This window comes from Erpetoichthys calabaricus, chromosome 3, assembly GCF_900747795.2.
Source record: "Erpetoichthys calabaricus chromosome 3, fErpCal1.3, whole genome shotgun sequence".
NCBI lineage: Eukaryota > Metazoa > Chordata > Cladistia > Polypteriformes > Polypteridae > Erpetoichthys > Erpetoichthys calabaricus.
The window spans coordinates 14700756-14716934 of record NC_041396.2 but is presented as its reverse complement, the minus strand read 5'-3'; the positions used below and the strand labels follow the sequence as shown (position 1 = coordinate 14716934).

Below are 16179 nucleotides of genomic sequence, written 5' to 3'. Positions count from 1 at the left end.
CTGGGCCAGGACGGCTTGCCCTTATCGATGGAACAATGAATTCTGAATTATATCAGAGAATTCTAAAGGAAAATGTCAGGACATCTGTCCATGAACTGAATCTCAAGAGAAGGTGGTTCATGCAGCAAGACAACGACCCTAAGCACACAAGTCATTCTACCAAAGAATGGTTAAAGAAGAATAAAGTTAATGTTTTGGAATGGCCAATTCATTGTCCTGACCTTAATCCAATCGAAATGTTGTGGAAGGACCTGAAGCGAGCAGTTAATGAGAGGAAACCCACCAACATCTCAGAGTTGAAACTGTTCTGTACGGAGGAATGGGCTAAAATTCCTCCAAGCCAGTGTGCAGGACTGATCAACAGTTACCGGAAATGTTTAGCTGCAGTTATTGCTGCAAAGGGGGATCACACCAGATACTGAAAGCAAAGGTTCACATACTTTTGCCACTCACAAATATGTAATATTTGATCATTTTCCTCAATAAATAAATGACCAAGTACAGTAATCCCTCCTCCTTCGCGGGGGTTGCGTTCCAGAGCCACCCGCGAAATAAGAAAATCCGCGAAGTAGAAACCATATGTTTATATGGTTATTTTTATATTGTCATGCTTGGGTCACAGATTTGCGCAGAAACACAGGAGGTTGTAGAGAGACAGGAATGTTATTCAAACACTGCAAACAAACATTTGTCTCTTTTTCAAAAGTTTAAACTGTGCTCCATGACAAGACAGATGACAGTTCCGTCTCACAATTAAAAGAATGCAAACATATCTTCCTCTTCAAAGGAGTGCGCATCAGGAGCAGATGATGTCAGAGAGAGAGAAAAGCAAACAAATCAATAGGGCTGTTTGGCTTTTAAGTATGCGAAGCACCGCGGCACAAAGCTGTTGAAGGCGGCAGCTCACACCCCCTCCGTCAGGAGCAGAGAAAGAGAGAGAGAGAGAGAGAGAGAGATAGAGAGAGACAGAGTTTGTTTTTCAATCAAAAATCAATACGTGCCCTTCGAGCTTTTAAGTATGCGAAGCACCGTGCAGCATGTCGCTTCAGGAAGCAGCTGCACAGAAGGTAGCAACGTGAAGATAATCTTTCAGCATTTTTAGACGAGCGTCCGTATCGTCTAGGTGTGCAAACAGCCCCCCTGCTCAATCCCCCTACGTCAGGATCAGAGAAAGTCAGCGCAAGAGAGAGAGAAAAGTACGTTGGGTAGCTTCTCAGCCATCTGCCAATAGCGTCCCTTGTATGAAATCAACTGGGCAAACCAACTGAGGAAGCATGTACCAGAAATTAAAAGACCCATTGTCCTCAGAAATCCGCGAACCAGCAAAAAATCCGCGATATATATTTAAATATGCTTACATGAAAAATCTGCGATGGAGTGAAGCCGCGAAAGGCGAAGCGCGATATAGCGAGGGATTACTGTATAATATTTTTGTCTCATTTGTTTAACTGGTTTTTCTTTATCTACTTTTAGGACTGGAGTGAAAATCTGATGATGTTTTAGGTCATATTTATGTAGAAATATAGAAAATTCTAAAGGGTTCACAAACTTTCAAGCACAACTGTACTGAAGGGATGAAATTTCACAAACTGTCTTAAGGTGGCACCCTATCATAGCACCTTTGTTTCACAACTGTTTGTAAATGGAGACTGCATGTCTAGGTGCCTGATTTTATACACCTGTGGTACTGGGTCTGATTGAAAAACCTGAATTCGACAATTAAGAGGTGGGTCCCAATACTTTTGTCCATATAGTGTATCTGCATGAGAAATCCTCATTATCCACCAATTCAAATTAATTACATCTCTCTATTATATAAAAAAAATCCTGCGACGAGACAAAACTTTTTGGAAGATTTTTTCAAGTCCCACGAGATGAGACTTTGGCCATGAGAGTTTTTCAAGACATGCCCTCCTCTCAACCATATTCAACCACAAACACAGTAATCTCACCTCTCATTCGTGTGAATGCTTTTGTCAGACACAGTTCCTGCTCTCTCAGCTCTTATAAATTTTAATGTTTTCTTCACTTTAAGTTCCCAATTAAAGAAGATGTATTATGTCCAAATCTTACTGAAGAATTTCATCATGAAGGGTTATCAACAGAAGAAATGAGTACACGGGCAATCTTAGCACCGACAAGCGATGAAGTCAAACGAATTAACGGCAAAAATGTTGATCGGTAACACAGTAAAATGGTTAAATGCATATAAATAGACTATGCTGAAACAGTTGGTGGTGATCGTGCGGAAGATGAAAACAACAACTTACACAATATCCCGAAGAATATCTACAACTGTTAACACCGTCTGGTCTTCCACCAGCCGAATTACTGTTGAAAAAAGGATGTATCCAAGAAAGGTAATGTAGGTAATCTTCCACAGATAACATTAGACAACAAAGGAGATCTTGATATACCATTCTTATTAAAACATTAACAGTTTCCCGTTAGAATAGCTTTTGCAAACACAATTAACAAATCTCAGAGCCAAACATTCGAAAAAGTTGTTTTATTTAATAGAGAGAAAGAAACGAAATTCACTCACAGGCAGTTATATGTTGCGTTGTCAACATGCAATATCGGTATTTTTTTTAAATTGTCTCCTCGAGATAACAGACTTTGAGATATCGAGAAAACGAACTTTTGCTATGACAACAAATCACAGGGACAAACATTCAAAAAAGTTGTTTATTAGAGAGAAACGAAATTCACTCATGGGCAGTTATATGTTGCGTTGTTACGATGCAACTCCAAACACAGAATCCAAATTTCAATGCAATATTGATGAAAATTGAATTCAAAATATTGTTTTTACTTAAGTTTTACAGTAAAAGTGTAAGTTTAAAAAGTATTTGCATGTTAATTTCAAAGCCAAACAGAACAAAATCGTATTACGCAATGAATAACTAGCGTAACATGAAACATAATTTACTTTCAAATTATTTCGTTTTACTCTTTTTTAATATGGTTAATTATTACTTGCTGTAATGTAAAATAGTTCTATTATGCATATGCAAGAATTCCCATGAAAATAAAAATCTGTTTAACTTATACATCTGCATCCCCATACGCAAGCGGCAGAACCACAAAAAGGCTAGCGTGTAGCTCAGGCCTGGGGTTGGTGAGCAAAGCCCCCTAATTATAATAAAGAAGGAATAATAACATTCACAGATAAACACTCCATAATATGCACTTTATCTTAGCAGTAAGCATATTGACAGTCATGTTGACAAATAATCTCTTGTGGAAAGAAATGTCAAAATAAAAATAAGCTTGAATTTCACATTTTAAATTTTAGGGGGCTTTTGTCACATTTTAGCTAATGCTAGTGCAACCATATTTATTAATAAATGACCCATAGACAAGAAGACAAAAAGGATATGATAGGAGGTACAGAAAGAAGCTGCTATACAAAGGACTGTAAGCGATAAAAAGCTTAGACCTGCTTTTTAATGACCAAAATATGAGAGATGATAGTCTGCCAGGAATTTATGAATTAGGGGCTGTTTTTTTTAGTCACACTGCTCCCTTTTCAGAATGCTTGAGGGTTAACCTATAGTTAAACTGAACAGAAAGGTATAGAAATACGAGAACATAAGATATTTGACAAATGCAAGGAGACCACTCAGTCCATCAAGCTCATTAGTTTAGCTGATTGCTGCCCCAGTATCTCATCCAAATACTTCTTATTGGTTGCCAAGGTTTCTGCTTCAACTACATGTCTCTGTAGTCTGTTCCAGAGTCTCACACCTCTTTGCATAAATAAGTGCTTGGCTTCAGTCCTAAATGCACTTCCCCTTAATTTACAGTGGCATCTCCGAGAGTGTGATTCACCACTTGAAACAATTCTGCTGGATCTATTTTATCAATGCCTTTGAGTAATCTGAAGACCTGGATTATGGACCTACAGTGTCTCCTCTGTTCCAAGATTAAAAAGGTTTACTTCTCAGAGTTTGTAAGAGCATAACATGTCCTTACGTCCTGGGATGCACTTGGTTGCTCTCCTCTGCACAGTTTCAAAAGTCTTTCTTGCTGGCCAGAATTTCACACAACACTTCAGTTGAGGTCTCACCGGTGCATTATATAGTCTAACCATAACATCCCTCAACTTATATTCAACAGCTTTTACTAGAAACCCTAACGTTTACTAGTCTTTTTAATGGTGTCTGTGCATTGCTTACATAATGAAAGTGTGTCAACATAAACCCCTAAATCACTCTCCCCTGTAACACTATGCATTGACAGTCCAGACACAACTCCAGACACAACATTTGAACTTTAACCAGTGTTTGTTCTGGCTTCAGTCACTGACACTACTAGACACAGAACAGACAAGGTATTTTTTGTTAATTTATAAAACACAATTCACTTTAAAGCACAATTCCATGTAGCAAATTAACACAACACCATCCAATCTCTGCTCCTCAGGGACAAGCTGGCAGAGGTGGGAGTAGATTCATACCTGGTAGCATGGATCGTGGACTATGTTAAAGACAGACCTCAGTATGTGCGTCTCGGGACCTGCAGGTCTGACATTGTGGTCAGCAACACAGGAGCGCCGCAGGGGACTATATACATCGGACTTCCAATACAACTCGGAGTCCTGCCACGTGCATAAGTTCGCTGACGACGCTGCTATCGTGGGCTGTGTCAGGAGTGGGCAGGAGGAGGAGTGTAGGAACTTAACCAAGGACTTTGTTAAATGGTGCGACTCAAACCACCTACACCTGAACACCAGCAAAACCAAGGAGCTGGTGGTGGATTTTAGGAGGCCCAGGCCCCTCACGGACCCCGTGATCATCAGAGTTAGACCTATAAATACCTGGGAGTGCAGATGGATGATAAACTGGACTGGACTGCCAATACTGATGCTCTGTGCAAGAATGGACAGAGCCGACTATACTTCCTTAGAAGGCTGGCGTCCTTCAACATCTGCAATAAGATGCTGCAGATGTTCTATCAGACGGTTGTGGTGAGCGCCCTCTTCTATGCGCTGGTGTGCTGGGGAGGCAGCATAAAGAAGAGAGACGCCTCACGCCTGCACAAACTGGTGAGGAAGGCAGGCTCTATTGTTGGCATGGAGCTGGACAGTTTGACATCTGTGGCAGAGCGACGGGCGCTGAGCAGACTCCTGTCAATCATGGAGAATCCACTGCATCCACTGAACAGGATCATCTCCAGACAGAGGAGCAGCTTCAGTGACAGACTGCTGTCACCGTCCTGCTCCACTGACAGACTGAGGAGATCGCTCCTCCCCCACACTATGCGACTCTTCAATTCCACCCAGGGGGGAGGGGGGGGATGTTAAACGCTAACATTATTCAAAGTTATTGCCTGTCTGCATACCTGCATTTTTATCACTCTTTAATTTAATATTGTTTTTTTTGTATCAGTATGCTGCTGCTGGAGTATGTGAATTTCCTCTTGGGATTAATAAAGCATCTATCTATATTCCATGATTGTTAAGAACTACCTTTCACTTAAATACCGAACTTATCTTTTAAAATGGTATAAAGTAAATCTGCAATTAAGTGTGAAAATTTGATCTGAACATCACAAGGAAGATTTAAAAGGAGTCCAGTGTAGAGATATGGGAAAAAAATCCTGCTGGTTATCTCTACTGATATGGACCAATATGGCGATGTGTTAGGAAGGAAAGGATGGAAATGAAAATGATCAACCGACAGAGGGCTGAATTCAAAGACACCCCGAAAATCAAAGGGAAAAAATGATGATGCAGCAGGCAGGCTCGTCCATTTTGCCAAAATTTCATTGCAGCAACTCCAAATCGTACTCAGTATTTTGTATGCCTGAAGCCTATCCCAACAAGCACTGAGTGTAAGACAAGAACATCACATGGACACAGCACTAGGCCATCCACACATATCACTGACGCAAATTTAGAACAGCCCCAAAAAAACAACAACACACCTTTACACTTACTTTTCTATTATGTGAGCAAGAACAGGACAGCCATCTATTTTCCTAATCCCACTTATCCAAGGCAGGGTTTTGGGACTACAGACACCTATCCCAGCAGGATTCGGGCACAGCACCTTGGCAAATTGCCAGTGCATCACAGGGTGAAAACACATGCATAAAACAAACACACATACACACTAAGGGTTATATAGAATAGCCAAAAAATCATTTATACTCATTTTTCTATTATGTAAGAAATAAGAGGATAATCATCCATCGCTAGGCATCCATTTTCCTACTTTACATATCCAGGGTATGGTGGCGGGACAAATGGAGCCTACACCAGCAGGCATCGGGCACAAAGTAAGAACAGCACCTGGAAGGGTGAACATGAACTCACACACACACACACACACACACACGCACACACTCAAGCCAAAAAAAAAAACTCACTTGTAAGTTAGAAAAAGCACAGTGAACGCAAACACTCACTAGGGCTAATCCTATATGTGAGCAAGAACAGGACAACCATCCACCTAACATGCTTATCCATCAACTGAAGCCTATCCCCAGAATGCCTCAGACACAATGCAGAAACAGTATTTGGACTGGGCACCAGTCCAGTGCATTGCATTGCATTGCAAACACACGGGACAATTCAGAATAGCCAAAAACAAAAAAAAGTGCACCACTCACTTCTCTATTATGTGAGCAAGAACAGGATAACCATCCATCCATCCCTCTTCCTAATCTGTTTCTCCAGTGCAGGGTCATGGGGTAACTGCAGTTTATCCCAGCAGACATTGGGTACAAGATAGAAACAGCACCTGGACAGAGCGCCAGTCTATGATATGGGGGACATACATACACACTCACTAGGGCTAGACCTGTTACGTAACAGCAGGATAAACAACCAACCAACCATCCATCCATTTTGCTGACCTGTTTATCCAGGGCAGAGTCAGGCAGCAACTAAAGCTTATCCCTGAGAAGGCAGCGGAAACAAGGCAGGAACAACACCCAGACAGAGCACCAGTCCATTTCATGGCAAACACACACAGGACAATTCAGACTAGCCCAAAAAAAAAAAAAAAAAAAAAAAAAAAAAAAAAAAAATAGTTTACTGCTCACGTTTCTATTGTTAGTCTATTGTGAGCAACAACTAGGGCTGTGGAGTCGGTAGATAAATCCTTCGACTCCAACTCCTTAGTTTCTGTTACTTCTGACTCCGGCTCCTATGTATTTAATATGCTAATGTATTTTCCATGTTGATTGAAGGAAGTCAATCACAGAAGTACTGGCTAGGAAGCTGACTCTCTACTGTATTGGGCAGTTTAAACAAAAGACAAGAACCCCTGAACACCCATCAGGCCGTAGCACACACCAGTACACTTGTTTACACTCAAATGAACTTGTTAAACACATTATATCTAAAATAAAATGAAAGCACATTTTGTAATGTACCATAATCCAGATTACAATATGTGAATGTCAGGTTGTATAATAGCTCAGCTGCACTTCACACTAGTAGTAACACAACTATGCACTGGGCTTTATTCTTACATCAGAGAAGTACTTAATTAGGACTATTGTTTGTGAAATGGGACATTTGAACTTGATGTATTTTTTTTCCATTACAATTTAAATTTATGAGGAGTCGGAGTCGGTATATTTTATTCTCCGACTCCATAGCCCTGGCAACAACAGGATCACTAACCATCAATTTTTTGCATTTTCCTAATTTGCTTAACCAGGGCATGAGGGTCACAGACCAACTTTACACTCATTTTTATAATATGTGAGGATAAACAATGAACGACATTACACAATTCCTACATTGTTATTTTAAATTTCAAGGATGCTGTCTTTTTCATCAAATTTGTACTGCTATATTTGCAAAGCAGAGGACTTATGCATTAATTAAATGGTTTACACTAACTTACACTAAAAACTATGAATGTTAAAAAGTTACTGAGGTATTATTTTTTTATTTTTATACTGTATTGAGGATTTGTTCTGTTCTGTGTATTATATTGTATTGACCCCCTTCTTTTGACACCCACTGCATGCCCATCCTACCTGGAAAGGGGTCTCTCTTTGAACTGCCTTTCCCGAGGTTTCTTCCATTTTTCCCTACAAGTTTTTTTTGGGGAGTTTTTCCTTGTCTTCTCAGAGAGTCAAGGCTGGGGGGCTGTCAAGAGGAAGGGCCTGTTAAAGCCCATTGCGGCGCTTACAATACAATAGCCCAAAATCACACAAGAAGTGCTGCAATGGGCTTTAACAGGCCCTGCTAATATATAAGAGATAGTGGCAGGGCCATGTGTGATTTTGGGCTATACAAAAATAAATTGTATCGTATTGTATCTTAGCCTTCCCAACGATGGCGTCTTCTGTGTGCTGCACTCAGGTAAAATGGACCACTGCATGAAGACCAGCTCAGAAAGACAGAGATGCTTTTTTCCACCCAAAGTCCTTCCACATTTTGAATAAGGAAAATGTCTAACTACATGATGCCCTATTTTTTAACTCTCGTACATTCTTCATTTTAGTGATTATTTATCACATATTCAGCAATATCCGTCACATCTTTTATAACTCTGTGATGGCCACTGTGATTTTTTTTATCATCACTTCAAGAGAGGCTCACCGAATCAACAAGCTCATTAAAAAAGCGGGCACAATTATGGGACAAAAATCTCGAACTCCTGGAGGTGGTGATGAAGGGGAGAATTAAAACACAATTGAGTGCCATTGTGAACAATGCTGCACATCCTCTCCATGATGTATTAACCTTGAGGACTTTTAGCCAATTAATTATTCAGCAGATGTGTGTGAAGAAATGCTACTGGGGGCTCCTTTATGCATATAGCAATGATTGTACCTGTATAGTGCCACACTGGGACTGCCAAAGTTTTTCTTTTTATTTATATCCCTTTTTAGTCATTCTGGTGCATGTTCAGACAATAGTGTGTGTGTATGAAATTTTATATTATATATATATATATATATATATATCTCATAAAGTAGTTTTTATTCCTGAGCTTTCAACCCCTGCCAGGGGTCTTCATCAGAGGATAATGCTTAGACAAGAATTAAAGGCAATATATAGCAAAAAATTACATGGAGGGGGTGGGGGAGGTGGCTAAGTCAGTGTGATTGGCTATCAAATGAGAACGCCATCAACAGACACTTGGACATAAATCCAGCATATGCAAACTTAAGAAGAACATGTTCATAATAAATAAACTGTACACCCAATACCCCCCCCCCCCTCCTGATCACACTGACTTAAGACACCTCCCCCACGTAATTTTTTGCTATATATTACCTTTGATTTTTGTAAGTCTAAGCATTATCCTCTGCTGAAGGCCCCTAGTAGGGGCCGAAAGCTCAGGAATAAAAACTACTTTATGATACGTGATTCATTTTTTCTCCCTTTGTGGATCTCTAGCTGCAAATATATATCTATGGTTGTACTGTATATACAAAGGGGTGGGCAAAAGATGGTTTACAGCTGTGAGCATACAAGGCTGGCAATTTGAGCACATGGGATTGTACTGTGCCTAAGTGCACTGTACCAGTGTGACATTCTTTGGAGTTAATAAAGGTAATAAAGCTATTGAGTTAATAAAGTTATTGTAATAATCATAACCTGCATGTGTTCTTCCATATGAACAACTGTAAACCTACTTTTGCCCACCCCTGTATAATTGTATACAGTGGTGTGAAAAACTATTTGCCCCCTTCCTGATTTCTTATTCTTTTGCATGTTTGTCACACAAAATGTTTCTGATCATCAAACACATTTAACCATTAGTCAAATATAACACAAGTAAACACAAAATGCAGTTTTTAAATGATGGTTTTTATTATTTAGGGAGAAAAAAAAATCCAAACCTACATGGCCCTGTGTGAAAAAGTAATTGCCCCCTGAACCTAATAACTGGTTGGGCCACCCTTAGCAGCAATAACTGCAATCAAGCGTTTGCGATAACTTGCAATGAGTCTTTTACAGCGCTCTGAAGGAATTTTGGCCCACTCATCTTTGCAAAATTGTTGTAATTCAGCTTTATTTGAGGGTTTTCTAGCATGAACCGCCTTTTTAAGGTCATGCCATAGCATCTCAATTGGATTCAGGTCAGGACTTTGACTAGGCCACTCCAAAGTCTTCATTTTGTTTTTCTTCAGCCATTCAGAGGTGGATTTGCTGGTGTGTTTTGGGTCATTGTCCTGTTGCAGCACCCAAAATCGCTTCAGCTTGAGTTGATGAACAGATGGCCGGACATTCTCCTTCAGGATTTTTTGGTAGACAGTAGAATTCATGGTTCCATCTATCACAGCAAGCCTTCCAGGTCCTGAAGCAGCAAAACAACCCCAGACCATCACACTACCACCACCATATTTTACTGTTGGTATGATGTTCTTTTTCTGAAATGCTGTGTTCCTTTTACGCCAGATGTAACGGGACATTTGCCTTCCAAAAAGTTCAACTTTTGACTCATCAGTCCACAAGGTACTTTCCCAAAAGTCTTGGCAATCATTGAGATGTTTCTTAGCAAAATTGAGACGAGCCCTAATGTTCTTTTTGCTTAACAGTGGTTTGCGTCTTGGAAATCTGCCATGCAGGCCGTTTTTTGCCCAGTCTCTTTCTTATGGTGGAGTCGTGAACACTGACCTTAATTGAGGCAAGTGAGGCCTGCAGTTCTTTAGACGTTGTCCTGGGGTCTTTTGTGACCTCTCGGATGAGTCGTCTCTGCGCTCTTGGGGTAATTTTGGTCGGCCGGCCACTCCTGGGAAGGTTCACCACTGTTCCATGTTTTTGCCATTTGTGGATAATGGCTCTCACTGTGGTTCGCTGGAGTCCCAAAGCTATAGAAATGGCTTTATAACCTTTACCAGACTGATAGATCTCAATTACCTCTGTTCTCATTTGTTCCTGAATTCTTTGGATCTTGGCATGATGTCTATCTTTTGAGGTGCTTTTGGTCTACTTCTCTGTGTCAGGCAGCTCCTATTTAAGTGATTTCTTGATTGAAACAGGTGTGGCAGTAATCAGGCCTGGGGGTGGCTACGGAAATTGAACTCAGGTGTGATACACCACAGTTAGGTTATTTTTAAACAAGGGGGCAATTACTTTTTCACACAGGGCCATGTAGGTTTGGATTTTTTTTCTCCCTAAATAATAAACACCATCATTTAAAAACTGCATTTTGTGTTTACTTGTGTTATATTTGACTAATGGTTAAATGTGTTTGATGATCAGAAACATTTTGTGTGACAAACATGCAAAAGAATAAGAAATCAGAAAGGGGGCAAATAGTTTTTCACACCACTGTATTACTGTATACTGCATGTACATATACATACATATTTTATATTATACACACACATCTACATAATAATAATTCATTACATTTATATAGCACTTTTCTCAGTACTCGAAGCGCTATCCACACAGGGAGGAACCGGGAAGCGAACCCACAATCTTCCACAGTCTCCTTACTGCAAAGCAGCAGCACTACCACTGCACCACCTGTGAGGACAATAGATAGATAGATGTGAACGGCACTACATGATAGATAGATAGATAGATAGATAGATAGATAGATAGATAGATAGATAGATAGATAGATAGATAGAATTTGTCCCAAGGGGAAGTTGGCTTTTTACAGAAGGTCTTTAGGTAAATAATTTCATAAATAAAAACAGTGAGAAATACGGAGATTCTATAGAAAGCTGCTGCCTGTATCTGTCTATATCAGTTTATTTATTTAAAGGTTTTACTTAAAAAGTCAAATCTCCGCTGGGTTGGATAAAGTTCTATATTTTAGAAGTCTGTTAAAGATTTTACTGATATCTATAGCCATGTACTTTATTACTGTTACATCCTTCTTAGATGCGCAGTCATTGGTGTTTAGCATTCAAGTATTTCACTATTTATTGTACAGTAAGTAAAACGTCTATGTGACAAATAAAATTCAATTGGAATTTTGACTTTAACGGTATAACCGTATTAGCTTGTCCGCGTAAACTGCCACAAACTTGTACTGAAAACTGGAGTTGCCAGTGGTCAGAGAGATGCACGGCTGTTTTTAGTATTCGTTACAGAAATCTGTAGCCTGCGATTGCTGCTCGGCTCCTTTTTCCAAATGTAACAGTACTGTTCACCGGCTCCACACCCACTTTGAACCTAAACCTGTAGACCAGCTCCTCCGAACGTTAATTAACGCACAAACATCAACGGCATACCGGATCTGTAAACTCTGGTTTTCTTGGCTTGCTTTCAAATCGGGTTCGGCCGCCTATGTGGTCGCTTGATAATTAGTGGTGCTGAACTTGAGGGAAGGAGGGGGTCAGCAAAATGTGACAAGCAACAAGCATCTCGTACACGCCTAGCAGACACTGTAGGTGGTCCTCGAAGAACTCGGTGGGCCGCTATCATTCCACCAAGACCATTTACTCCATATTTATTCTTATTTAGCACTGCAAGGGAGTTTCAAGTAACTGTGCCGAGACGAAGTATCAGGGACTGCTCTAAAACGAAGGGTCCCCCACGACTCTCTCTCTCAAACTTCTCGGCAACAACAAGAATTCTAATCTTCTACCGAAGTGCGGCGCCCAGTTTTACTGGAATCTGCAACAACGAGCCGAAAGGGTAGCACTAACCTTTTTTGCTTTTTTCGCATCTTCCTCCATTTCTAGGTGTTGTGACTCTTCATGGTCCCGTTTGCTTCAGCCCCGGCATCGCCGACGCGGCCATGAGCTGCGCAGCACCCGCTGAATCCCGCGAGAAACAGCCTGACACGGTTTCAACTTTTCAACTCAGTCGCCATCTTGGGTGGGGGGATATGTTTCACGCATGCTCTTTGTAGTTTAGGGGGTGGAGCGAGTCGGAGAGTGAGCGGCCCGCCCTTCGCGAGCTTCGACAAAGTGGGCTGTCTGGTGACCAGCTAAAGTATTTATTTTTCTCTTCCAAAAAAAAAAGGAACAGTCAACATCTGTAGTATTGTTTAGTTTTGTCAATTTGTGTATGTGCTTATAACGTATTAAATACGTCAGGTATGGGACTATAAGGGTTCCAGGCTAGTATGTACCACGTTCCTTGTTTCAACCATGAGGCTGCCTGCGTGGAAGGATCGGCATCACGGTGGGGTCGGACAGAAGGCCCTTACTTGTCCAGGACACCAGTATAACAGAAAGACCCTGGGAGACAGCCTTTCAGGACAGTATGCTCCCCCGATGAGCTAGGTGCCAGTGCCCAAGGAATGGTGCACCCATGCATGTACCCCCAGAGCATACTTGTCCTGTTGGACTGCCAGACTGGGTTCCATGGGTGCTGCCAGGGTGACCTGTAGGGAATAGCTATCCCTACTCTGGTAAGCTTCCACCTCACCAAAAAGTGCTTCCTTTGGGCGATATCGTGCCACCAGAAGTACTGCCAGATTCGGCATTAAAGGAGCCTCATCATCTCACTTGGGTAGTCGGAGTTGGATGGAAGAGAACAATGCTCGTCTAGAGGACTGAAGGAAGGAGTGAAGAAAAGAAAAGATTTGCTTATTGTGAGACCTGTAGAAAGTTATTTTGTGTAATAAAAAACATTGATTTGAACCCTGGACTGGAGTTGGTGCAATTGTGTCTTGGGTTTGGGGACTGAAGTGCCTCCTTTTGGCCACACCTGTTTAATTCTTGTTAGTAATTTAGCAGATTTGCTTAGCTTTCTGTCGTCATTTTAAAGTACGAGGGACATTCAAAAAGTTTCCGCACTTTTTTTTTAAACTCTATTTACTAAACAAATTACACCACTTTTCTACATAGTTACCTTCCTTTGCGGTGCAATTTTCCCAGTGTCGTACCAACTTTTTAATGTCATCAGCAAAAAATGTTTTTTCCTTCACTATTTCCAATGAAAATATGAAAGTGCGGAATTGTCCCTCGTATTATGACAATTAATTGGATTATGTGTGAACTTGCTGTGCTACCTGTCTAAGACGGATTGAAGTCTAAATAATCAACTTTGCCCTGAGTGTTAACGTTTCTCATCTAATGGAATGTATTTTGCATTGCATGTGGTAATAAAATGCATTGCATTTGTCTTTTCAACAGATGGCGCTTCACAAACAATTGTAGTAATGCATTATATTACTCTGTGATGGACTGGCGTACTGCCCAGTGTTTCTTCCTGCCTTGTGCCCTATGTTAGCTGGGTTAGGCTACAGCACCCAAACACGACTCTGGTCTGGATTAAGCAGGTTAGAAAATGACATTTTGTTATTACATAAGTTTGTGATGCACCATCTGTTGGAATAACTGAACCATAGCAACCAGATGGACACACAAACACTTGTCTTTTTACTAAGGTGGATTACTTGATTTCTGTCCATCTCAGCACTAACATTTGCAGTGCAGTGTGCCATCCATTTGCTGTGTTTCTGTTATATGCCATTTGGTACAGGATTCATAAAAGCAGTGCTAATGTTTGTGATGAGCCATCTGTTGGAAAGCTGAGACGTAGCAACAGGACAGACTCACAAAAAAGGCACACAGACACTTACCCTTTCTATCAAGGTGGATTACTTTATTTTGGATTTGTGGTGGAAAGCTGCTAAGGTATTTGTTAAAGATTTCTGTTTTCAAAAACGTCAAAGACAAATAATAATTGGAATAAAAAAATCACATGGACTCTAGCTTCATCTTTCTCAACAGTCTGACATTTTGTTACTAAGCTTTTGTATTTTCGTTCATTTCTTGGTGTCCTGTTGCAAATATATATCTATGGTTGTACATACAAAGGGATGGGCAAAAGTTGGTTTACAGTTGTGAGCATGCAAGGCTGGCAATTTGAGCACATGGGATTGTACTGTGCCTAAGTGCACTGTACCAGTGTGACATTCTTTGGAGTTAATAAAGGTAATAAAGCTATTGAGTTAATAAAGTTATTGTAATAATCATAACCTGCATGTGTTCTTCCATATGAACAACTGTAAACCTACTTTTGCCCACCCCTGTATAATTGTATATTACTGTATACTGCATGTACATATACATTCATATTTTATATTATACACACACATCTACATAATAATAATTCATTACATTTATATAGCGGTTTTCTCAGTACTCGAAGCGCTATCCACACAGGGAGGAACCGGAAAGCGAACCCACAATCTTCCACAGTCTCCTTACTGCAAAGCAGCAGCACTACCACTGCGCCACCTGTGAGGACAATAGATAGATAGATGTGAAAGGCACTACATGATAGATAGATAGATAGATAGATAGATAGATAGATAGATAGATAGATAGATAGATAGATAGATAGATAGATAGATAGATAGATAGATAGATAGATAGTATATGTGAAAGACACTATATGATAGATAGATAGATAGATAGATAGATAGATAGATAGATAGATAGATAGATAGATAGATAGATAGATAGATAGATAGATATGAAAGGTACTATATAATAGATAGATAGATATGAAAGGCACTATATGATAGATAGATAGATAGATAGATAGATAGATAGATAGATAGATAGATAGATAGATAGATAGATAGATAGATAGATAGATAGATAGATAGATAGATAGATAGATAGATAGAATTTATCCCAAGGGGAAGTTGGCTTTTTACAGAAGGTCTTTAGGTAAATAATTTCATAAATAAAAACAGTGAGAAATACGGAGATTCTATAGAAAGTTGCTGCCTGTATCTCTGTCTATATCAGTTTATTTATTTAAAGGGTTTACTTAAAAAGTCAAATCTCCGCTGGGTTGGATAAAGTTCTATATTTTAGAAGTCTATTAAAGATTTTACTGATATCTATAGCCATGTACTTTATTACTGTTACATCCTTCTTAGATGCGCAGTCATTGGTGTTTAGCATTCAAGTATTTCACTATTTATTATACAGTAAGTAAAACGTCTATGTGACAAATAAAATTCAATTGGAATTTTGACTTTAACGGTATAACCGTATTAGCTTGTTCGCGTAAACTGCCACAAACTTGTACTGAAAACTGGAAAACTGGATGCGATTGCTGCTCGGCTCCTTTTTCCAAATGTAACAGTACTGTTCACCGGCTCCACACCCACTTTGAACCTAAACCTGTAGACCAGCTCCTCCGAACGTTAATTAACGCACAAACATCAAAGGCATACCGGATCTGTAAACTCTGGTTTTCTTGGCTTCTTGGACCTTAAAGGAATATTCCACCCAGAAATTATCCATCCATCCATCCATCCATCCATC

The 16179-nt window shown here is 40.0% G+C and overlaps 2 protein-coding genes across 3 annotated transcripts in view; both read right to left on the bottom strand.

Annotated features, from left to right (window-relative positions):
- The window catches only part of ccm2 (CCM2 scaffold protein), a 139122-nt gene extending 126352 nt beyond the window's left edge, over nt 1-12770 (bottom strand). Inside the window, exon 1 of the mRNA XM_028796392.2 lies at nt 12589-12770. Within this exon, the coding sequence (XP_028652225.1) occupies nt 12589-12618 (30 nt within the window). The 5' untranslated portion in view covers nt 12619-12770. The remainder of the gene's footprint in view (nt 1-12588) is intronic.
- clic5a (chloride intracellular channel 5a) overlaps nt 1-16179 on the bottom strand; it is a 1193419-nt gene that overhangs the window by 715650 nt on the left and 461590 nt on the right. The gene's annotated exons all lie outside the window — the stretch shown is intronic.